General features: G+C 36.3%; 1 protein-coding gene across 8 annotated transcripts in view; it reads right to left on the reverse strand.

Moving 5' to 3' along the window:
- Positions 1 to 26337, reverse strand: part of GAS2 (growth arrest specific 2) — a 102997-nt gene that overhangs the window by 52314 nt on the left and 24346 nt on the right. For all 8 annotated transcript variants that reach the window (XM_068945338.1, XM_068945336.1, XM_068945332.1 and 5 more), the window contains 2 exons: positions 11718 to 11859; positions 2058 to 2121 (listed from right to left, as the gene is read on the reverse strand). In XM_068945338.1, the coding sequence (XP_068801439.1) occupies positions 2058 to 2121; positions 11718 to 11859 (206 nt within the window). The remainder of the gene's footprint in view (positions 1 to 2057; positions 2122 to 11717; positions 11860 to 26337) is intronic.

A 26337-nucleotide genomic window follows, 5' to 3' on the forward strand; every position in this document is an offset into this window, starting at 1 on the left:
TCTCTAATTTGGCTGAGAGGATTCAATGGGAGATGACATCAAAAACATTGCTAAAGTCAAATAATAGTTGTCTTCCTTCATCCACATGGCTAGCTGGTTCATCATATAAGGCAACCAGGTTAGTCAGACACAGCCTGACCTTTGAATATCTGTGCTGACTGCTAAGGGACTGGAAATAGCTTCTAGAAGAACGTGGTCTATTGGATTGGTCCCAGGGACTGAGGTGAGGTGGAATAGCCCATGGTTTTCTGGATCCTCCTTCTTACTCTTCAAGAATGGCATGACATCTGCATTTTTCCAGTCAACGGGAACCTCAACAAATTGCAATGGCTTTTTAAAGATGGGTGGCTTCGCAGTGATATCAGCCAGCTTCCTCAGTACCCTCAAATATACCCCATCTCATCCCATTAACCTGTGTATGTCCAGTTTGCTTAAGTGGTCCCTTGTTGACCCCAAGCTAAAAATAAAAAACATATTAATATATTTTATATATTACAACATATGTGTATTTATAAAGAATATACATATATTATATATACAAATAAAATTGTTATTTGTAAAGGCAAAAGGGATAGATGTGCTTAATAAAGGGAAGTATAATATCCTTCAAGATTTGTTTCCATGCCTTGAACACGGCGAGTATCTGAGACATGGAAGCTTAAGACAAAAGACAAATATAACAGGCAAGATTCTATATTAATTCCCTTGTATACCTAACGAGAAATCAGGAAAAAAACGCTAGTGGATTAAATGCATACTTTTATGGAAGTACATCTAACTCAATCAACTTTAGCAGGATCCGACACTGCCTAACCACTGAAGCGTGCTCCCTGAGGAAGTTGGATACTGCCAAGTTCTCAGACCAAGGACAGACATGCTGAAGAGCCACACCTGTAGGGGCTAGCGCCTTTGGAAACTGGAAGCTCTACCTCCAGCCTGGGTGTCTTGGGACCCCAATACATCTGCATAGGTAAGGTAACGCTCCTGAAGATGACTTTCAGCGAGTGCCTACAGGATCAGAAGACTTTCTTGTTCATGGAAAATTAAATTTAAAAAAATCATTTTTGGTCCATGTTGGACTAAATCCAGATTTTAGAGAAAAAAAAAAGAAAATTCCCTACAAACTGAAAATATTTTTTCTCCTCCCATCCCTTCTTTGCCAATTTCATTCTCATACAAACTTCCACTGAAAACAAAGGAGTTTTTAGAAACTCTAAGAGAGAAATTTACTTAAGTAGCTTCTCAAGTGAGTTGTACCTAAAAATATCAATACTTATAATGCAATCCTAATACGAAAATATTAGACCTCTATTTGTTTCTATTTTGATTTCTTTCACCTTTATTGTAACCAGAAGGAATTCTACTGAAATTAATGAGACTACTAGAACAGAAAGGCACTCCAGTTCAACACTCAGGGATGCATACAACTGCAGTTTATATGCAGGACTGGGGAGCAGCACTGTTGTTCATACATTTTGTGACAAATCTGATCGACGGCACCGGTATATCTGTTTTTGCAAAAAGGGGTATCACATTCTAATTACCATCATTTGGGCTATCTAGCAAGAGTCACAGTTATCTTGACAGTGAAGATAACTATACAACTTACTGAGGGTCCAGCCTGGTTAGAAACCGCTGACAGGCAGCCCTGGTGAAAATCAGGCTATGTCCACTTAAATCAATGAGATAAGAGTCAGTGTTACTTGTCAGATTTAGGTCATCTGAAGATCACCTTATTATCAGTTAAGTTAATGAAGTCTCTGTTGTTTATAGACACATAAGATTGTTAGAAGGAGAAAGCTCAAAGATTTGGAAAACAAATCCCTCTTTCCTTCTAATATGAAGATAGCCAACAAATACTGTCACTGTGCTAATACAGATTTCCTTATATTGCTTAAACAACTGCCCACAACATGTTTTTGAGTAACATCTAGACAAACGTTTTCCTTGAACTTCATTGGTGTAAAATTTAGCTTGAGATGCACTGATTTAGTAAGTCTCTCAACTGTCACTGCTGTAAAAAATAAATATTTAACACTTTAAATATTTTCACCTACCTTGCTGCAATCCTTCCAAGTTCCAGTAAACAAAGGCACACTTCTCTTGGCTGCTTGTGGAGAACTGGAAAAGAAAAATAAAGATGGAAAATATTTACAGTGAAAGTTATTTTAGAGATCTTAGTGATAAACAGAACTTAATCACCAGCATCTAAACTCTTGACCCAGCTAAAGCTTGGTTTCTTTTTCCTTCTGTGGAGTTTTACCTGAATAAAAAGGATGGGATTAAAGATCAAGGTAAGGTCTCAGAGTACAAATGATTCAGTAAATTCCTACTCAATTATCCTTTAGTTCCTCTGAAAATAATTCTTCAGTGATTTAGGCTTATATTTGGGCTATTTCATAACCTGCAAGCAGTTCATAACTACTTAAAAATAAATCAAGAGCTCTGACACAACACTAGTAGAATATCAAGAATAAATTAATGACATGAAAATAATGCTTTTCTTTCTACAAAGTAAGAGTATTCTTAACCTTCAGATCACTCCTATCTACTTAAATCAGAAAATTATCAAAATCGCATTATGAAGCTATCTCTTACTATAAATTTGGTCCTAAATTCTTTATACATCTATTCTTAAAGAAAAAACAAATTTAGGACACTTTAGGAACTCAGCTCATCATAAAGAAATTACTTTTTTCTGTATATGTACACATATAGGCAAATTTTTATTCTTGGATTCAGCACAAGATGAGGGAAGAACTCCTTCAGTTTTTTAGCTTCATAAGAAGCTGCGCACCCAGCATGAATTTCTCTTTCAGAAACACCAACATAATCCATAATCAATTCTTTTTTCAAAATTCAGATAAGCAATGTTTTGTAGAGAAGTCCAATAAAATATATAACAAAACCCAAAATCAACATATGAGGAAAGGTCAGTGGCTGTTTAGATAGGCAACTCCCCCTCCAAAGTGAAAAAAATAAAAAGAATTATGGGTACATTGCCGCCTTCTCTCCAGAATACCTCTTGCAGAAAAACCCTCATGTTTTGGATAAAATTCAGGCTCTGAAAGTCTCCACAATACTGAAAGATTTGTGCCTTATACTTTCAAATTGAATTGACCCCTGAAAAATAAATGTGTCAATATTTGTGTAAATCTTAAAAAAAAAAAAAAAAGATGGAAACGGAAGCAAAATTAGCTTGTTCTTAATGAATTAAAAGTTGAGACATTTGTTGTATAAACACTCTGGTTACTTAAAGACTCACCTAACTCAAACAAATGAAGAAAAATATCATACCTGAAAAAGATATTTCAATGACTAGTTAAAGCTCTGAAAGCCATTGCTTTGTCCTATATTGTATTCACGGGACCCAGGATGGCAATCCAGAGTTAAGCATCTCAAAGTAAGTAATGTGTAGTAGGGCAGATCTTCAGCTTCTGTAACTTCAGCTTCTTATAGTTCCACTGACTTGAACAGATCTATAAGTTACATAAGCTGAATCCTCACCCCACTGTCTTTTACTACTGTGTATGTAGCGCTTTGAGACATATGCATTCTCCCCCTCTAATCCCATCCAAATATATTTCAAGAAGTAAAACTGCAGAGCATAAAAAATAAAATGGCAAGGCACTAGGAAAAGTATTTTCATCCTACAGCTATCTTATTAGGAACAAAAGAGATGCAGATCTGGAGATTCAGTTTTTCCCAGTATTCTTTCTTGCCACAAAAGAGTATTTTTATGAAATATTTAACTAGCAATCAGTATTTTTTAAGTGTTAGGTTCACGATCCATGAAATATACTCTTCTGCTTTGGTTTCAGAACAGTTGGGACTGTACCAAAATAAAAATCGATAGCAAGAAATAGATATCGCCCAAAATATAAACAACATATAACAATTTTAAGATCGTCAAAATATTTCTGAGTTCCAGTTCACATGTATACCCATTTGAAGAACTTTTGGAGGGGAGGGGAAAGAGAGGCTCAAGCAATGATGTTTTCAAAAGGATCCATACGTAGAACCAAAAGATTTGACCACGAAATGCTGAAGCTGTCAATGCTGAAGTTCTTCTACCCAAGCAAAATCCAAAGTCCTTTACTGAATCTGACTCAGCATACTCTAGACACACTCCATGCACTTCTCGATGAAGAATGTGAAAGAGTGAAATCATTGTTAGAGGATGAGAAGCTGTGCAGGCAATAACCAATCATGAAAACAAACACCTGGTCAGGTGATAACAACACAGGGACACAGTGCTAACAGGAAAATGCTAGCCTTCCTGAGGACTATACCAGCATGCGTGTTTGGGAACTTTAGGGAAAAACAAGTATTTCGAATAGTGCAACCCCCCCCGGAAATAATTTAGATTCTCAAAGAGATTTAAGAGTTTGGGTTTTTTTTATTTTGTTTTTTTGGTTTGGGGGGTTTTGTTTTGTTTTTTTGAGCACAGCTGTTTCATGGGCTACCAGCTAACAAGAGCATGTTTAGGAATTAAAGCAAAAGCTGTGGAGACAGACACAAGGCTACATTTCCATCCCTATCTTGGTCTCAAACTTTCAGTATAACCTTGAGTGAGCAAATAAGATCATAGCCTTTTGAACATGTATGCTTTCAAATGCCTTGATTTCTGAGAGCTCATTTTGAGATATTTGATGTCTTGAGCTAGTCCACAGTAAGTGAAAGAACCTGATATTAAGTCACTTTCAAAAAGCTACCTCCCATTCTGTAGGTGACAAAAGTGTAAAGTTTGGAAGAGCAACATCTCTTCCTCTTCCTTTTTTAATTTCACACAAAGAAGCTGTACTTTCATTGATATTTTTAAAGCACTTGGAGAAATCTCATAGAAGAGGTGGCAAAAGTAATTTCAGAGACACTGCAGTGTGCAATTCACTTACTTAGTTATTTGCCATAAATATAGAACTGAAAAAGAAAATTTGTGGCAGTCCTCAATTCTAGTTTAAATTCTCACTTCCTGGCTGTGCTGCAGTTCATTGATAACTGCCTGCTCACATACATGTACACTCAGTTTTATAAACATAATTGTACACATACGTACAATTCCACTGTACACAGTAACAACTAATAGTATTTGCTAATTAGAGAAAATTCATTCCAAAAGGAATGATTATAGGCTCAGGTTGAAATTTAACACCTGTACCTATGGCATTCTATTACTTCCTGTGGGAGCTGCATCCATCATTTTCTGAATTACTTACTACAGTCTATATACCTATTATTGAAAAGAAAATACGACCACCTCCACTTTTTGACCTGGCAAGTCACTCCATCCCAAGTGCATTAAAAGGCACATACATATACGTTTGCTAAGCAACACACTTTCTGCAATTGTAGCAACTTACATGCAGTTTGACAAGGCAAGTACTGGAAGCAGAAAAATAAAATTTGAGGAAACACTCACTTCTAATACAGCTTCACTTATGTGGAATCATTTTGTCTTTAGTTAGAGACAAACGATCATTTCTCATCAGTTATTCATTCAGTGTATTTTACAGAAGTTTACCTACCACTTAGAAAATGGAAGTGTCATGTTTTTAGATAGCTTTTTTTTTTTTTAAAATAACACTTGAATTCCTCCAGTAATTTGTCTATACAATCAAGTAAACATTTCCTGGGGGATTCTAATTAACATATGTGAGATACTTCAATTTTTAAAAACATCCTTTCTGGTCGTCAGTCACTTCTTCCTCACTTCATACATTGAAACTGCTTCTAACAGTAGCATGCTGCTCTTAGATACTTTCATGTGACTTTCAAGCAGACTATATTAATTAACCACTACACACACTTGCAAAAAGAAAGCCAAGTAAAACATTCAGGGAAAGGGACAGGGACCTTTGTGCACTTACATTGTAACATACGGGACTAGAACCTCATTCCCTACTCCACATAGGTAAGGCTTATTTGACAGGTAGTTAATCATCAGGTTTTTAGAAATCCTCTTCATTCTGTGTATGGCCACATACATCATTCACCGTACACTGGTTTAGGTCTACACTGAGCACAGCATGAGTCGTTTCCACAAGAGTGCCTCTGTAAGTTGTGAAGCACTCACAGAGACAGAAAACACGAAATTTATCTAACACTCCTATGAGGCAAGTTGTATTATCATCTTCATCTTACACACATGGAGTTAAGCAATAGATATTAGACACAAAAATACCCAGTAATCTATGTGCTATTTTGAAATATATACTTCCTGACCTTCAAAATACTTTGTTGAGTTTCCTACTGCTCACTTTATATGAAAGTAAAGTCTACACAACTAGTGATCCCATCATGAAATCTGATGCAGATCCTCCTGCAGCACATGGGAGCTATACAATAGAGCCATGGATAAAACTAGTTCTCCAGTGCCATTCAACAGTAACATCAAAATACAATCCTTCAACATCTTGCATCGTTCCCAAACATACAAGCATCCACGACCACATAAAGACATGCTGAACCGTAACAGTTAAATGGATTTAATTAAGGTGGTTCTCCTTTCCTATATTTCATTTCTTTCCTATCTGCAGCTCATCTCATTTCTGCATTTGTTTCATGTCTCCCTTCCTCAGTGCTTGTATGATACCAAGACAAGCACAGAGTGTGCAGGAGGAAGAGCCCCTGCTGTGAGTTATGCCCAGCCCTTGGGCGTGAAGAGACAGAGAAGGCACCTACACACGGAGTCTCGGAGAGCCATCACAAGCTGCAATGGCACCTATGCTGAACACATACAAACTAAGATTTTCCAGAGAAAGAAACTTTGGGGGGGGGGGGGGGGGGGTTGGTTGTTTGTTTAAAATTTCAGAATAGCAAAATGCACATCCATGATAGAGGAACACCACTCTTACCTCCCTGTCAAGTTTCAAGCCTTTTTCTCCTAACAATTTATAAACCATTGTTACTAGAATCAGTTATGCTACTCTTAACATAAAAATATGCTTGTTTGTTTTAATCTCAGGCCTAGCTGAATCAAAAAAATGAGTAAGATTTCGGCTTCTAAAGCATTCTTTAGTTCACTGGAAGAGAAGAGATTTTCAGGAGTTTGCTACCTACTATACTAGACTTCCAATTACCATCATAATTCATCCAGGTTTAGGAAAGTTTTTTCAAAAAATGATCTTTCTTCCTATCACCTTTCATTTTGTTCTTTAATACTTTCCTCCTATCCTACAGGAGTCATGTTTTCCAATGTTTTTACAGCAGTTATTCTGCTCAGCTTACCCCAAACCTATCCTTGCTTCTGCATCAAAAGAGTTACAGTAGGACGTAACTAAATCAAGAGATTATGTTTGTCTCCTCCCCAGACCATAGTCAACATTGTCTGTAACAGAAGTCTCAAATTAGGTAACTTTTCATATACAGTAGATACATTAATAGTAGAGAATTAATCTAGAATGAATCTACAGATCATCTAAACATTAAGAATTTACTGGAATTCAGTAATTTAAGATGCTAATCCAGTCATAACAACAGTGTCCAGGATGCTTCTATAGTCCTCAAAGCAACACAACATACTCAACGGCACTGGATTGTTTAGTAAAATGCTGTGAAAGACAGGACAAAGCCTTATTCTGATGCAACCAGACATAAAATTTAACACCCTATTATAAGCTGTAAATGTTTCACTGAGGGGTAAAGAACGTACTTCCTTCTTGTAATACGAATTTAAAATACCCAGAGCATTAATACAAAACATTTTGTCACTAAACATGAAACACAAGCAATCAGCATTTGAGGTTTTCTTCTGAGGTTTTTTTTTGTTTTTCTTTTCAATGTGAAAACATAGCATTAGAATGGAGAGCAGAAGTGTTTGCATTTGAGTCTATTATTCACCCTAAAATACTAAATGCCTTGGTTTAGGCAACCTGCTCCGTTAAACTCTGATCAATGAAGTTGCATCAAAAGAAGTCCATGTCACACAGTGTACACACATACACACAGTTACAGAATATACAAGCACAAAAGATGAATACAATATCTAACACTCCTAAAACAAGTGACACACATTAGCATGCTGGCACACTTGGTGGCAAACCCTTTTCTTGTCGGATGGATTCTTTGTCACAGACGAGACGCAGAATATTCATTGGTTCCAGATCCTATAATTATCCAAAAACACTACGTTACCAACAAAGAGTTCATAACTTTAATTAAGTTCACCTAGCTAAGGCAATCATAGAAAATCTTACCATTCCTACTATTTGGCCAAGAAGAGCTTTCTCCAAGTATTATACTCTTCAGGCTTGAGCCTCATAGCTATAAAAATCTCCATCAAAAGTGCTTCCATAAACTGAATTACCATTCACCAGCTGTGTGGATCTGCTGCCCTGAAACCTACAAAGGGGAACTTGCAAAACATACAGAATACATGGAAATAGAGGAGTTACAAACAGTATGACATTTCTTAGACTGCAGATGATTAACACATCAGGTTCCAAGTCCTCGATATGGGGCAAATCATGACCTCTGATATATCCAAGAACCCCACTCAAAGACTGTACTCCTCAAGATTTGCCCAGAAGATGAAAATTTGGGCTTCAGATCACAGTTACTGGACAAAGGTAATTCACTAAAAGTGATGATTATGAAAAACATACTAAATTGGTGAACAAGCACAGAGCACATACAAAAAGCCACTGTCTATCGGGAGGATGTACTAGAGCTTTTCAGCATTCCCTATATATTGTGTTGCCATAGTTATAAAATAAATGCTCACGATTTTTTGTGGCTTATACAACAGGCACACTATCTGCCTTTTCTTTTCAGATACATTAACTCTTGAGACTTTCCTGTCATACCTCTGCATTAAGATAAGAGCAAAGGACACTACAGGAATTTTTTTTTTTTAAAACTACATTAAATCATCACAATATTCGGTAAGACAAAATATGTCATATTGTGCATCATTAACTTAACATGTAACATTGTAAAAAAATGATACAAATATAGAAATAAAGGAGCAGGATATATTTTAGAATCTGGTTTTGAAGTAAAATTATTTTCCTGGCAGGAAATATTCCTTTTTATTTTAGGAGATTTTACAAAAGTATTGGTTTCTATTAGAAGCTTATCCCAAACAGATTTTGAAATCAAAACTGCAACATCAACCCATTTTTTCTGATTTTCCTCTGAAGCAAATCACCATCTAAAAACAAAAACAACAACAAAGCTAACAAAGATTGCTGTGTACTAAATCAGCATACCCCCACAAAACGCAAAATACTGCCAATTTATTCTTATCAGAATAAAACATTATTTTCTAGTAACTTCTCAAGTCTATGGTGTTGCTGCTCAGATGGAAGTGAAATCTGGATTAAATCTAGTTGATTATTTTCAAACTTTTGATTTTTTTCTTAAAAACAAAGCTCTTTCAAAGATCTTTAAAGGAATTCTTCTAATTAAAGATGTTTCAAGGTATAATCATATTTAGCAACATAACAAATATCATGATTTTTCATCTTCTATTTATTTTGAAGAAAGACTTTGATCCTGTCTTCTTGTTCAGCCCTAATCTAACAAAATATTTAAACTTGTGCTTAGCTTTAAGCATTTCAGTAGTCCCACTTTCTCCTTAAAACACACAAGATACCTGAAGAAGAGAGGAAGCAGTAGTAATTCATTTTCATTTCTACTTTGGAAAAAAAATCCTGAAGAGTAAATGTTTTCTTTAGTCCAATATGATCATCACTATATATTTTTGCTAATTAGAAAAATAGAGATGCTATGCACACACTTCCAATTAATAAATCAGTCCACAACACACACGGACTCAGGAACTGACAGGAGTAGGCCTACTCACCTGCTTGTTTGGATCAACCTTAGAGTCATCAACACTTGGCAGAAAAGAGCCTCTAAGAACATACAAAATTCCATTTAACAGCAAGAGTCTGCAGGCTTTTCAGATATGGACTACACCTGTCTGATTTAGTGCCCATTTGATACACTCCCATTCCACTGAGGAATAGCTCCATATAACTTCAGTCTAAATGCTAAAAAAAAAAAAAATCAGGAGTGTTGGATGCCTTGCTGTGCAGTTATACTTGCATGATTTTGAAGACTTCACACTTCATCAGGAAGAGCACGTATTTTTTTTAAAAAGTAATTAGAAATAATAGTAATTAATAATTTCTTAGATAGCATATGTTTAATTTTACTACTCTGACTAGACTTGGAACTTTTTATCAGTAATTTGTCATAAATACATTTTTCAAATGTTTCAGTGCAATAAAACTTCTCAGTAAAATTTCTCTCAATATTACAGTAGAATTTTGCCAGAAAAAGAGACCTCAGGAATACTTTAGGCAATACAATGGCATGAAGAAAACATCCCTATGTGCATCTAATTAAACAATAAAGTATTTACGTATGATAAGGTAGGTAGAACAGAGTATACAGAAGAACAACAAAAATTAGGTAAATTCAGAACATTAACACAGTGAGGTTCCTCAATAAGTAGAGAAAATATTTGCTTTATCACTGTCTCCTACTCCCTTCTTGTGTTTGTAGCTTTCCTTGTCCTAGGTAATGCTGCAGTTCTCCATCATTTCATATCTGTGGAAATGTGATCCTTCTCTGTCTTCTATATGATTTACCATGCACTAGAATAATTTCATCCTGAGGATTCAATTAACAGAATAGAGACCATACATACATCCTCAATACTGTTTGTCAGTTTTGTGATTCTAAGCTCTTCTCTGTCAAGTATTTTCTCCTGGAGAAATAAAATGACTTCATTTAATAAAAAAATAAAAATAAATTAATAAAAAACACACACTCAAAGGATAAAGTAACAGACAGGTGAAAAATACTGCTTCACAAATAACAGTGCAAACAGTGCAAGACTGTAAAAGAAGAGAATAGATCAGCTGCAACACAGAAAACTTCAGCTGAACAGTAAAAGACCTTTTGAGTAACAGAACAAAGCAGCATCTTGATACAGTACAGTGTGTTCATTTATCCTCCATGCAAACTGAATTGTCTATCATCACAACACTTTCATCTGAGTTCAGATAACAAATGGACAATTGATTCTCTTCATTTCGTGATATTCAACTGAAATACAATCTTGCGGTAAGGAAGAGTCCTAAATTTTCCTTTGAAAGGAGAAGAGTAAAAATCATGAAGTATACGCGCTATTAGAAAGATGTTTTCCTAAATAGTCCAATTCTTTTGACAGAGCATCCTAAAGCATGAACATTGGATAATTATCCCGAGCTGCACATGGGAATCAGTTAGAAAAAAAAAGGTCAGTGTAGGATGCAGAGAAAAGTTTCATATATACTCCTTTCCCAAGCAACCCAGTTAATCTGTACTGATAACTAAATGTCTACAGTCAACACTGAGTACCCAATTGTATCCTACTCTCCTGAAACAAGAGAGGATTGCCTTATTCGCTGTACTAAGGAGCAGCATTCCATGGAATTTTGCTGATCAAAAAGCGCACACAGGATGAAAAATCTTCTGGTGTGCAAGGGAACATTGCAAGATTTTTGTCCTGTTTAAATTCCTCATAAATTTGTCTTAAATGAATTTTCAAAATGTTTACTTAACCTGTTCACGTTTCAGATAAAGGTCAAAATTGACAGAGTCAAATAAAGGTCAAATGTGGAGTCAGGATCTATTAAAGGAGCCATTCTCTCCTTCAAGGAGAGAATACAAATACAAACAGATAATTATTTATAATGCCAACTGCTACACAAACAAATACATACCCAAACCTTCCGATTCAAACAGGCAGGTATCATCCACTCCTACATCTCTGCACCAGGATAAGAAATTTGCTGTGTTGTCTCGTGCAAAAAAAGACCCTGAAGGTGCATTGGCTTTGCATGGAATCTTCCGCACTGGTAAGGTCTGAAAAACAAAAGCTCTCTACTTACATACCTGCTAGCATAACATTTATGTACAAGTATTATGAAATCAGTACACAGGTTCTGTGCAGAGCCATCGACGTATTTCTTTTTTATGAAAGAATTCCAAACAAAGAAGAATGAAAAGAGAAATCAATGGCACAAAGCGGTTAACCACAAGTTTAGATCTGAGTCAGTATTAGCAGCTTTCTTCCAGATTTGGGAATTGGTGTTTGCTATATATATGCATACATATATATATATATATGTATGTATGTATGTATTATATATACGTGTGTGTGTGTATAAATAAAATGAAGAATGACTTCAGACTAGGAACTGAATTTTCCTAAAATTACCGATGACTTGAAGTCTAGTTTCAGAGCTACATTAAGAGGGAATCACACAGTTTTGAACCTTTTCCTCTAGTTTCGTAATGGGTGTCAAGCTACATGGGTCAGAATCTTAACATTTTAGAAACGCCACCGTCTCCAGTCTAACAGCACCCCAAGTCCCCTAAGGAAAACACAGAAATGTAATCCAGTAGATACAAGAGCAAGGTCTATCACAGAGCCAGATTGCCATCTCAGTTGTACCAGATTAGTTCTATTTACATAACTTTGATATCAGAGGAGCTGCTACTGATGTAACACATCTTAGAATCTGACCCAAACAGAATAATTACCACAGCAAAATTTTTGCTTGTGTTTTGCTTGTACATTTTCTAATCTGTGGTACAGACACATACAAAGAACACTCTAGGATTCAGTTCTCATTTGAGGTTTGTTTTCCTCACATGAAAAAATAGCTGTCATCTGCAACAAAAAGGCAGAATGAAACATTGTTACTCCATAACTTCAAAAATCTCCACACTGTGGAGGAATTCAGATCCCACGTTGATTTTGAGCATGCTGCTTTTCTATCATGCTGATTTATGAAATGTTTGTTTCTGCTCTGGAGTCTGTAGTTAGTCAATAGCAAGTGACCCAAGAGGCAGAAAACCGAAAATTCTGTCTCTATTCGGTCTTAGATTATGTCCAAAATTCACTTTTAGCAGTTCAAAAGTCTTGGAAATACAGGGAGGGGAGAAAAGAGAAAGTAAGCTTCCCCTTACTGCAGCTTCTGGTAGCATACTAATTTCAGTATTCAGACTGTTCAGGAAGATTTATGGTTTTATATTAGAGATAAGTAAGCAGCAATATAATTGCAAAATACATATATGCACACAAAATTCATGATCTCTATATGCCTGATAAATCAAAAAAACCTGCAAATACAGTAGCTACAGGGATAAACAGCATTCTGTTTATTTTATCAATATGTTTACGGAAGCTTGTAATTTACCCTATACAACAAATACTTAGACATATTCCTTAGATCTTCATCTAGCTCTCATTTCTCCAAGATTCTTCCTCCAAATGCACTTTGTTTTCCCATTTTATTCCCTTATTTTGCAAAAATAATGCACATTGTTCAAAATATTTACCAGAAGAGATTAATATTTCTCTATACTGTATTATGAGAAAAGATTGACCATTTATATATATTTTAAAGAAAATGAAAGTTAACCCTAAGTCACAGATATCACATCACCTCCTAGACAATCCAACTAGGGAAGGGAAGAAGGAAGGAAGAGAAAGTGGAGGAGGAAAGACGGCACTATTCACTACACCCAAAATAAGTTAAAAAATAAAAATAAAAAAGGAAACCTAAATTCTTACAGGAGGATCTAGATGCAGAAAAACCATACAGGTCGGAGCACATGAAAGTTGTTAACCATTATTTTAAACCCCTCTCCATCCTTTTATAAGTGTCTTTTTTTGAATTAACAGTGATGTCTTCTCCTTTGGATTTAGGTCCCCAAACTCCTAAGAGTTCAGTTGTAGATTATAAAAACTGTAAAATGGCTCAGTTCCTCATAGACCAGAGCTGTTTTACTCTATTGGCACTAGACATATTTCTAGAGTAACATCCTTTTCATATCATACCAAGTTCTTCAAAGACAATAAGTATCTGCATCCTGAGGCGAATTCACACAATACAGTAGTGCTTCACACTTTCAACCTTCCCTTGTGACTTACAACCTTTAGAAAGAAGCAATGAAGCACTGGTCCATCTTTGCTCCCTCCTACATCTTTTATCAGGAGGATTTAATTGGACTGTGGAGAAAGCTAATAAGCTTCTTGAAAGAATATCCACTTCTGTTAAGAGGAGTTGCTCAAAGTTCTGTGGTAGCCTGCCTGAGTGAAGTCAGCTAGTACAGTCTGCATTCAGAGAAAAGCTGTCAAAACAAGCATTTTGTTTCATGATTTTCTTCTAAAATCTTACACAAAATGCTTTATGAAAAGTATCTTCAAAACAATTTCCACAATGATGTACAGAGAGCCTAACCTGACCTTATTTCCTCCAGTGTAGAACAGCAATATCTAGCATCATCAGTGATGTTAAACTGGCTATCATCAGCATTAGCAAAATTAGGAACTGTCAGAGAGCAACAAGAGCAGGGCTGCTCCAAAAGGGAAAATGAGCCGGGAGCCAAGGACGACCACAGCACAGGCAGGGGCAGTGCCTTCACCCACTAAGACACAGTCCCACAGTACTCATGCAGAGGGCAGCACTGGTGATGGTAACAGGCTCTGGCAACTGTCCCGCGATCATCACAAAAGGTGCAGTGATGAGCCTGGTCCAGGTCCATCCAGAAAGCCCAATCAGGAAGAGCAGGAGACGAGGCTCAACATGGGTTGAGGCTGCAGCCACAAAGCTCAGCCAGCAAGTCAGGACAGCAGGAAACAGGGCCAGAGACAGGGCCACTTATGATTCAGCTCAGACAAGAAACAGGGCTGAAGTTAAATGAAGCTCCCAGGAAACGGGCAGAAGGTGTGGGTGGGGGTCCCAGGTGAGGCTGGTCAGGACTATTAATGCCTTTTGGTGCCTTCAGATCCTGACAGCAACTATTCTGTACATAATTTGAGAAGAATTAGTCCCTTCAGAAATATATTGCTAGTTTACATTAACATTTAACTAGTCAGTAGATCCAGAGAGGTGCCATTTGATAGTACTGAATCTTAAACTCACTACAAAAAACATATGCTGTATGTACAACATACTTGATTATATTCTTACAGAACCAAATTACCAGCAGCTATGAATTGGTTTAACTCCATCAAAGTCAAAAGCAACGAAGTTCTTTGGATCCCCTGTACCTCTGGACTGACTATGTTATGTCAGGTGATACACGGATATTAGACCAACCGATTTAAGGGTCAATGCAAAAAGACCAAACAGATTCTGTCTGGAAAAATCTATTCTTTGTCATTTTTAAACAACTAAGTTCAATTTAAAGCACAAATTTTAGATGACCTTAAAATGTATTAGCAGCATAGTGACAGGAATAAGGTGACAGAAGTCATCTCCAGTATTCCTGCGCTTGCAGGTTTGTGCATAAGCTACCTTAGAGAGCAAGTAAAAGAGACAAAACTACAGCTACTTCTCCTTTGAAAGTATACGTGCCCTGTCAAACCAATCTAGGCTCCCAGTTCACTCCTGCATTCTCATCTCTGTATTTTCCACAGTACATAACATGTTATTTTGCTCTCAGGCTCTCCTTCAGAGTAAACAAGCTAGTCCTCTCCAAGACAAACATGTTATAACTCAAGAAAGAGCTCCCTGGGCCTTATGGGTGAAACCAGGTTTGTTTCCTTACACTCAATTCTCCAACACCTGCCCAGCCAATTCCGTATCTTGAAACTACTCTGTCATGCCATGCCACACCCCATGATAAGCAACCTCTATCCTTTGATGTCATGCTAAGGATATTAACAGGTGTTCTGGAAATTTGAATTGAAAAAAAAAAAACACACACACAAAAAGAAATATTGTACTATAGAGCTGGTGGGTGCCAGCTGGAACTCCAAGGGCCCAGGTGGACACGGGCCTAGTGGGGGCATGACCAATCTGCTCCACTCCGTCCTGAGTACTCTTCTTATAAGGGCTGTTGGGAAGGCAGTGTGCCTGGCTGGAACACAGAATTTTCTGTAGTTTTTTTTTCTGTAGTTCTGTAATTTTCTGTAGCATGATTGCGCTCCAGTATTAATAACATTTGAATAAATCTAGTTCTAACTGTTTTGTATCTTCTGATTTAGGTATATGGTTATAACTGAAAATAAGTGTTTTCAAGAAAAGCAAATCAGAAGACATGGATAATGTGTCAGACGCACGTGCAGTTAGTATCAGTAAATAAATAAATGATGTTGTAGATGGTTTATCAGGATATCCATAAATTACACATCTACACCTTGACAACTGAGACAGACCTTTAAACACGTCAGTCCCCCTAACTCCATTTGCGAAACTTAGACACGGAGCTAGTAAAATTTCTTTTAGCATAATAAAGACTGCAGTGTCTTTTAGACACTACATTTTTCAGTAACATGTACTGCAAGCAAATAATAGCAGTCCAGGTAGAGAACTGTCATGCCTTTAAGTAGTCAGTCTGTAATACTCTCTAGTTTAACAGTGACACAGACAAGATGGCCGATTCACAGGTATTCTAAACAACTCAGAAGTGACAAACGTCTGAATGTAAAAATGAGACGTGCTGGACTGAAGAAGGGAAAAATGTACAATTATATTATAAAAAACTTGAAATCCTTTTATGGAACAGGTACTAGACAATTATTTGCAGCATCATATGATTTCACTAATATATGGCATCCTATATATCATCTAATTTCTCAGAATCTTAGGGTTTTGCTGAAAAGAGCAAAAAAATAACCCTCACTCAAAAAACCCAAACTCTCTTGATTCAACAGTATAATCTAGCAGATCATAGAAATCATAAGGAAATAGTCCTATTTTCTTATCACCTAATAAGTCTCCTCACTACCTTTTAAATATAAGTCTATTTAATATTTTCAAAACGATCACTGCAATGCTCAGCCTACAACACATGAAAGCTCTTATTTAAGAAAGATTTCATGCACAAATGTTCTTTACTGATTTGTATAAATGGCCTAAATATCTCAGAAGTGCTTTCTAACAGGTCATTCTCAAGTAATTAGGTTTCCATATGGCAAAAGTGACTTTTGTTGACATAGTATAGTATAACCACAGTTGCTTTGAAACAGCAGTGCCCGCAATTACTCCTATCAAATATCATGAAAACAGTTCCCCAGTTACACTCCTTTTACAATCTTGTCTTGTTGATGTGCATGCATGTGGTTTAATGCAGGATGTGAAAGTGTGAGTGAAACACATGACGCAATCCTGGAAAAATGCTGTCAGGTTCACTTCTAACCCAAAAGGGACTCTCTTACACTGACGCTCTGAAATCACATGGAAAAAGAAATGTATTTCTGTACTTTCCCCCCACCCCCACCGGGGGTCCACGAATACATGTTCAAAAAAATAAAAAAGTTTATACCAGACTTGCACCATATCTTGAAGACTTATGGAGTCTGTAGTACCTGACTGCAGCAGTGTGTTTCATGTAACTATTCATTGCTACATATACACAATAAATTCACACTGAAATTTAAGAATATCAGCTAGATAGAACATATATAATTTCCACAACTTTTTACAAATTTGCCACTGACCACAGAGATATTCCTTATCTTTTTAAATCCTTCCTTTGTTTTGCTCGAGTAGTCTTATAAAAATCCCCCTCCCCTGCATGACCTCTGACCTAGCTCTTCAGGGCAGGGGATACAAAATAGAAGTTTTGCCCAATCTTCTCTTGTAAATTGGATTTTTCTCCTTGTCTTTTGCTAATTTGTTAAACGTAAGTGAACTGAAGCTCCTGAAATTTAGTTCATTGCAGAGTGACAGTACACCTAGCCAACCATTGTTTAGTCAGTTGCTATTCTTAATTCCTCAAAAACTCTCCCCAAATGTTTCACTTCTTGTTCATAAACCACAGAAGCGTTGTCCCAGACACTCACTTCAGCAAAAGAAGGCTAAGTTTACTCCAGACTGCTCTGCAGTGCCTATATTCGGACACAGTGAATAGCCATGCCATCAAGCATGGGCAAATATGAACTGACAATACCTACTAGGGCAATTTACTCTTCGACAAGCTGGACCCAGTTCTCTCTTTCCCTTCCCCACTTATCATGGAACAGAGTACTTTCCAAATATAACAAAGGGATCAACAACCAAAAGAATGTACTAAACACATATGGAAAATGGATGCAGTGAACTCCGTGAATATAGAAATATATATATCAGACTAGAAAATGAGACATCTCCTACCACAAAAATAAAACTTAAGAAAAAAATCCAATGCCCCTAGCCCTCCCAAAGATGAAATAAAAATTTATAGCTAGGAAAATTTAACAAACAAAAACTCAACATGGAAATTTTTTAAGGCTTTGGAGAGATATCAATAAAATCGTCAAACTTGTCAACAAACATGGGACCAGAAACAGCTTCCAGACTAAGGAAAAATGATATTGCACTTGCAACAAAGAAAACGCATAGCAAATACAATAACTGGTCAAACATTACATGTATTTCAGTGAAAGTACTGCAAAGAGACATCATTCTGATAGAAGAGCAAGTGGATTTCAAGTTTAAAGATCATATGTTGATCAGATTTTCACCGTACACAATCACTGAAGATCTCATCAAAAGCCAAAAAAACACTCATCATCTTCCTAGATTCTAAGAAAGTATTTGTGGTCACTTCGCTGACATACCATAAATCCATTAGGTATTCCAAAAACAGTTAACATAATGAGGGCTTTATATCAAGGTACAAGGTACACCATTAAAATAAATATAGACCTAAGTTTAGTCACAATATTTGTATCAAAATAGAATGTATTCTCTCACTTCTTCCATGTGGCATTAGCTTTGACTTCTTAAGAGGAAGCGCAGATAGATAATAAGCTTAATTTTACAACAACATAGTTTTAAAAGCTAAGATTTTGTTCATAGCAGAGCTTTAAGTGACAGCTTACTGATTATACAAAAAAAGAAGAAAACATTGGCTATCATTCCAAGAGGACAAGGTTAATAATTAATTATGAAAAACCAAACCCAAGCAAGTCACAGCTCTAGCAGGGCATTAGAAAGCCAAGAAACACAAGAGATGATTCAATTTACATACTTCGGCAGCAACACACCAGTCAATAGGGATATCCAAAAGGAAGTAACGTCACAACCTGGCAAGGCAGAAGCTTCATTCACTAGCTTAAACACATATGACTATTGAAAAAAAAAAAAATCTTAACTTAGAATTGAATCAATGGACATTTCTCTTACAATGTATGGAGGCAAAAGTCAGAATGTCTGCCCAAATAAGTGACATCTAAAGTAAAGCAAAATGAAAAGCTCAGTAAAATATGACATGGAATGAATTTCTGTTTAAGATTCATCAGACATTCAGCAGTTGAATCACTTCGAAATATCTGGAAAAAGAAACAAAAGGAGGAAATGTGTAGGACATATTATGAATGAACCAAAGGACTTCCTATGATGGGCTGGCTATTGGGCAGCTGGATAACACATCAAGGAGATCAACAACTAGACACCTTCCATCAGAGAGCAGGTGAGACAAAACCAATGGAATCTGACAACAAAGGGCCCATTTAAACAGATGTCGAGGATTTGCCACTGGATCTGCATAAATGAGAATGGGATTAAGTCACCACAGTTCAGTGTTTTGGGGAGGTCCATATGTTGACTTCCAAAATTCCCAGACATCTGTATAACATATCTAAGCCTACTGACAAGTTCACTTTTCTTGATTGTCTTTCAAAGACCTTTTAGAAGTAATTCACAAATTACTTTGTATGTCCCACAGATTAAAAGCCATGACTTTTACTTACCTACATTGTGAGAATGTCAGTAGGCCAAAAGCAAAATCAAAGGGTTTTTTTTTTTAAATGTAGTAAGATAATTTCTAAAGAGAGAGACTATGATCTAAACAGACAAGAAAAAGAAAAAATTAAGATTTTAGAATCAGAGAAACTGAGATAGAGACACTAAAGCAAGTCATAGCAAAGATCTCTTTGCAGTGTTCCTGAAAACAAATGCAAGGGGCAAAGCCTGGGATCCAGTAGATCATTCCCATTCAATAAGTATTTCGACCATCGTCTTTAGATCTTTGTTTATCAGAATTTACACTTTTACTAGGATTTTTAAAAAGTGGACATTTCATGTTAAGTTTCCTAGATAATACCCAGTCAGAACAGAACGTGGCTGAGGTTTTCCCCTACCACAAAAGCCAGAGCAGAACCAGTGTACAGTTAGCTGAGGCTGAAGAATCTTAGCTTCTGAATTTCACTTTTGCATATTGTAATTTCTGGGGAAAAACAGGAGGATTGCATCTGAATAAGTCCTTTGTGGCTATATCACAACCATGCAGCAAGGCCTGCAAATGAGCATTCCAACTACGTGTACAAGCAGTAATTTTTCAATGAGATATAAACTGATCACAGCTAAATGGATTTTCATGGGATATCTTTCAAAAGGCAACTTTTTGACTCTGGATAATCTCTTACCAAATATCATGTTCTTGAAGTGGAGATGATGATTCTCTTGAAATGAAGTTAAATATGAAAAATATTAAACTTTGGCAGAAACAACTTATTTTGGTCTCAGAAATTACAAAATCACTTTTTCCCCTCTAATTATTCCAGAAAAGTCCAAGCTAAGGCAGTGACAATACTTAGAAGTTTTCAGACTGAACAGCTGAAGTCCATCAAATTATATTATAGTTTCTAATGTTTCCTTTCAAAAAAAGGTTTCCATACTTCCACTTACAGTACGGAATAATACAGTTCAATCTGTGTACAATCAAAACAATTCAATTATTCCAAGTATTTCTTTGATTTACAGAACTATAGGAGGTTAACTTTTCACTGGCAGCCTGAATAACAAATGTAAGAACCTATTCAAATTCCTAAATGTAATTATTGTTACACTGGGTATACTGCCATATTATAGCTATGTCTCTTCTCCTTCCTTGTCTTCCCATTTTTCTCTCAGTGATAAATCCCATACTTTGGGATCTTTCAAAAGATCACAATGTGGGAAGGAGGGAAGGAAGATCCCAGCACTTCCTACAAGATTAGTTCCAAACGGCGCTTTACCTAACATGAGCCAAGTGTCGCGGATGACTGAGATAAAGATCTACGCAGTCTAAAGGAAGACAGAATTTTTTTCCAGTTGCTTTATCTGTTTGCTTTTTGGTTTTCCAGATGTTTAGCGAAGACAATTTTTTATGCAGATGCTGAAAACATTCAGAGAGAATTTCACATGTAGCTCACTGCAGGGAAGTATGACTCTCCAAAACCCTTGTATGTTCATTTTTAAGAAAAATTACATCTTTGCCTTTATGATAAAGGCTCTGAATTTCTGTGAGTTTTCCAATTAGAAACCACAAGGAAACTGCTCAAGTCCTGGGAATTCTAAGCTGGCGTAAAATTTAAAAGTGTCCATGATTTGAAAAACATGTTGGAATGTTAATCTATACAGCCAAATTTCCAAACCAGTCTTAAATCAGTCTCTAAAGTTATGAACAAAGCTTTATGACATATGTAAATTCACCCAAAATGGTTCAAGTATACAAGCCCAACTACATGTTTATTCAAATAAATTCATCAGACACTATTATACTATATACAAATTAGTGTCTACGCTTGAAAGTCTGACTAATGTACTCTCCTGCGTTGGAGTCATCACTTACGGCAGTATATTTGCTACTCCTGTCTTTTCAGAAATTTCCATCCCGTTTTCAGCTCCAGCATCGCTATTAGTAAAAGGCCCAAACTCTGTACTTCTTGCTCGTTCATTATTTACTTCAAACTACTAACACTAAGCCTGAACTACCCGAGAACTGAAAAATTAAGCCAAAAGCAAGGTGCTACTGTAAATTATATTTTCCTCAAGAATTTAAAATGTGTGCTAATTTGCATTTAAATTTCTAATCTTATATTCCTGTTCCAGACTATTTCATAATAATCTGAATAAAAAGGCCTGCAGTAAGAACTGTTACAAAGTTATAAATATATTTACACGGTGCTTTAAAAACTTAACAAAACCCATAACAGTAATGTTACAATGTATTTCGTATAAGAAGTAAAACATAATTTCTAGCAACAAATTAAAAAATGGCTGTATATGTATCCCTCTGAGAAAATATATCATGTATATCTGTAACAGCTAGACTGGAATAATAGTAGAATTTTATGAAGATTTCCAGGTTCAGTAGAAATTTTATGAAGAGTCCCAGCATTAGCGTTCCATATAAGAACAATACTAATTAAGTACCTATGAGGAAACATAACTTCAGATATACCTTCTAGTTAAATGATATTATTAGAAGTCAAGTTTTGGTGTTCTTTTTCTTGACCTAACCTGCAGTCTGAATCATTAGGCTATTCTCAAAAGTAGGAGTTAACTGCTTACATGACTACTGCTTTTTCAATGATTATGCTGAGATGTAGATTCTGAGTTTTTCTGCAAGGTCAAATAGGGGTGGAAAGGTATGCAGGAAAATCCCTACCACAGGTTTGCTGACATTAGCACAGTCAGTTCACCTGGAGAATAAAGTTGCCACAATCAACGGAGGGAGCAAATCATGCTTTTCCAGGGACAAAAAGTAACAACAGAGAATGATCTCAGAGAGACGTGATGTCTCAGTGCTCTTTTCAAAGTTGTGTAGCTCTGCACCTAACAGAGTACATGGTTTAAATGCACTGACTACAACTAGAAGTTTATAAGTACTTCAACATATTCAGCTGGAAGGTGCCAAGCAGGCAATCACAGAATATCCTAAATTTGTCCAAAAATCTCCTGTCATGGTCTGGTAGGAAGAACAACTCTTTACTACTATGCAGTCCTCTTGCAGATAGAGGGGGGGGGAAGGAAAAAAAAAAAAAAAAAAAAAAAAAAACCTCACACACGTACCACTTCCTAAGAATTATTTGCTGACACTTACAGGGTTTGTCCATACCACCTTTTGCAGGCAAATCTTACAGTGCCTGCCAGAAACCTGGTAGTAATCCAGTCTGTACGAACATGAGCTCAGCAAGCTATTGACAGGACTGGAGAAGGTATAAGGAATTCTCTAACAAACAGCTTTACAGTCTTGTGGGAATGATTCCTTCCAGATGGATTAGCACTTGCGAGTCACTTCTCAAGATTACTCTTTTCCTCTTGTATCCATGTCAGTGTGTCATTATAACGATTAATATACAAAAAGACAATGTCCCTCCAGTAACTGAGGACAATACCTATACTCTTGTGATTAGAAATTGGCTCCATGAGCACTAACTGCAGAACAAAAATCTTCAGAAAGTCTAAGTGCAGAGACACCCAAGGTGCTGTCACAAACCAGAGAGAATCTGATCACAGCACAAGCGCTTTCATACAATTTCTCATTGGAGAGTAAAGTTTACTAGCTAACATAGCTAAGGGCAGACCGGACCTGCTAAGGCCACCACGTGATTTCCTGTGTCATGCAGATTTTTCTAGCTGGATCAGTGGCAGCTGAGGAATCTTTATACTGGGCATGTGGGCTTCAAGACATCAAGCCTACAGGATACTGTATTTAACCTGAACACATCCTGCCTACAGGACATATATGATCTTGAGAAACTGAAGCTTACAGTAAAAACAAAAAACGAACAAACAAAAAACCACACACACAACAACCCACACCCTGCTATGTTGATCAGGTCAGAGGTCTAGCATCCAGGGCTTAAGGGGAGCCAGATCCATGTGCTTCAAAGGAAGACACAGGACAAATATATGAGATGAAGAGGACAAAGATAAAAGAAACTGCTGAATGAGAAAAGTTATTCTTAGCACTTTCCATTCTGAGGTGAATTATACCTTGAGGCATGAAAATGTATATCCTTTCCAAATTAAAAAAACAAGAACAGAGATTCTGTCTGTTACATTTACGGATGTTCTCATAATAAGCATACATATGTGATTCTATTTAGAAAACTGTCAGCCTCTTATTCTCAACTGAGAATAGTTCATGGCAGTAAGTTTGAAAAGTATTACTATATTTCAGAAAGACCTAATGAAAGGAAATTATAAATTTACTGGTTTTCATTGCATAGCACCTCAGCCATTCATTGAGAAGAATGATTTCATTGGGGCTGGACTTCTTTTTTTCTTCTTTGGAGGGAAAAAAAAAAAAAAAAGAGTTATCTGTTTTGGCTCAACTTTTACATTCTAATAACCTGAAAAATTTTATTGCCCACCCACACTTTCACAACTCTAGTAAGGGAAGTCTGAATGGCTTCACTCTAGATTTTAGAAACCATACCTCTTGCCTGAAGATTTTTTTTTTAAACTGTTCTCCTCATTTTTAAGAGCCTTTCAAAAATATTGTGGTCTTTACTACTTATCTCAGGTTTTGTTAGGCCTTTAACCAGCTACTGAGTCTTAGAACGAGACCGAGCACAGTCTGCCTTCTTGTACACTAGCTAAGCTAGTTTCCTTAGGAAATTTGCATTTTCCTAGCTCTTCCTAATTTGATATTTGATCAGTTCAGGTTCAGCTATTAAACCCTTTTCCTCTACAATTTGTCAGATTTGTGCACCGTCTTCTATAAACAAAAAAAGCAATTTAGCAGTATCTGTACACATTTTTCCCTTTTCAACAACTTAAACTGATATTTCTAGATTACTTACAGATGTAGGTTACAGTAACATATTAATTTTTGTCATTTAACTTAGCGTTTGAAAAGATAGAACAAGAATGAACACATCTTTTGTTCTCATAAATTGTTAGAACAACCCCAGCGCTGTTACTCACTCCCGACTCCCACTAGTTTGGGAAATAAGTTAAATCTTGAACCAGTAGTCCAGATCCTCTAACACAGGAATACTAGATTTACTATATTTGCCTGTGGTCCTGTTGGGAAGCAGACACAAAGCTCTTTGAAGGAAGAGAGACACAAGCAAAGGTAGGTTTGAATACATGAACAAAGAAGCTGCCTCCTGCTTGTATTTAGAGAAACATAATCTCCAAGTTTCTCCTAAACGAGCAGGGTCAAATATCAATTTCTTTTAATAATGGAAGCTACCTAATGCTTGTAACAGCTCAGCAAATAGGATAACAATACAGTCTGGCACCTACGATGAGATGATCTCAAAGCACTATACAATGTCCACAAATTAAGCCTCAAAGCAATAGTGTACAGTGAACAGTATTCCCAGGTTACAGATGTGGGAAATGAAAGCGCAGAGACATATTTTCCCAAGATCAAACACTAAGGTTACAGCTGAAACAGGTAATGAACTTAGGTCTCCAGATCTATGATCTTTTTCTTTAGTCACTACCCCCTTCTTTCAACATTGAGAGAATTTAAGTCAAACCCTTGGATACATGAGTGTTTTAGTTTCCAAGGTTCTGCTCCTACTTACCTAGATACATAATTCCCTTTAGAATCAAAAACATTTTGAAAATTTAGAACAAACTACATATTTTCAGCTATAGACGTGACAAAATGCTTCACATTTGAGATCCAACTTCAATACTAGAGCTTAATTAAGGGCAAAAAATCCCTCCAAACCAAAGTTCAGTTTAGATCTCTTAAGTGTAACTCTTAAAGTGCATACAGTGCACTCACTAGGCCAAAACCTCATCTTATGCAAATCTGCACGACTCCATGGAAACCAACGCTGTAACAGTGATCTGCACCTACCAAGCACCATCTTATTCATTACGCATATTTTGAAGGGGCACGTGAAAGCTTCCGATATGAAGCAACTACAAAGTACGCTTCAGATACTAGGACTATGGGTAAGAGGTGGACAGAATCTCTTAACATCTGCAAATATATTCACTTACCTATGCATTAGCGACTGTTTTCATAGACAATTTCAATGAAAGTGCACATGCACATCCAAGGGCAAAATTTACTCAGTGTTATACATAATAGTTTTATTTCAGTACATGCTCAGTTTAATCTTCTTAAGTCATCTTAATCTCAGCTACCACTGGAAAAATAAAATTAAATGCATATTTGAATTAAACATGCTAGGACTTAAAAATATTTGCACCCGGATTTATTTGTACTTACCTCTACTTCTTTTATAGGCCAAACCAAATCTAGATCCTGGCTTCCTGAAAATGGGATTTAATTTTAGATTCAGTTTCATTATTCAAGAGTATTTCTAAAAGAGATTTGAGCTGAGATTAATCTGATTAACCTCTGAGAGTCTGGAGAAAAAGAATGGTTCAGTTTCAGTCTGTTTTCCTTCATTTTCTACGAAAACATTGTTTTCAGTGGAATATTCAAAAATATATTTTCAGCTTCAAGTGTGGTGGGCAGTCTATTATGCCCCGTCTATTAAATGGTGATAACTATTAACATACTTTGTTTATTTTAAAATCTTAATTAGTGGGCTTACTAAACTAAGTCCAAGCAAATGTGGACTCTGTACATACCATACCTGCCTTGATGCTTTAAATTTGTTTGTACAGCTGTGAAATTCTCAAATTAACTATCTGT

This window comes from Struthio camelus, chromosome 5, assembly GCF_040807025.1.
Source record: "Struthio camelus isolate bStrCam1 chromosome 5, bStrCam1.hap1, whole genome shotgun sequence".
NCBI lineage: Eukaryota > Metazoa > Chordata > Aves > Struthioniformes > Struthionidae > Struthio > Struthio camelus.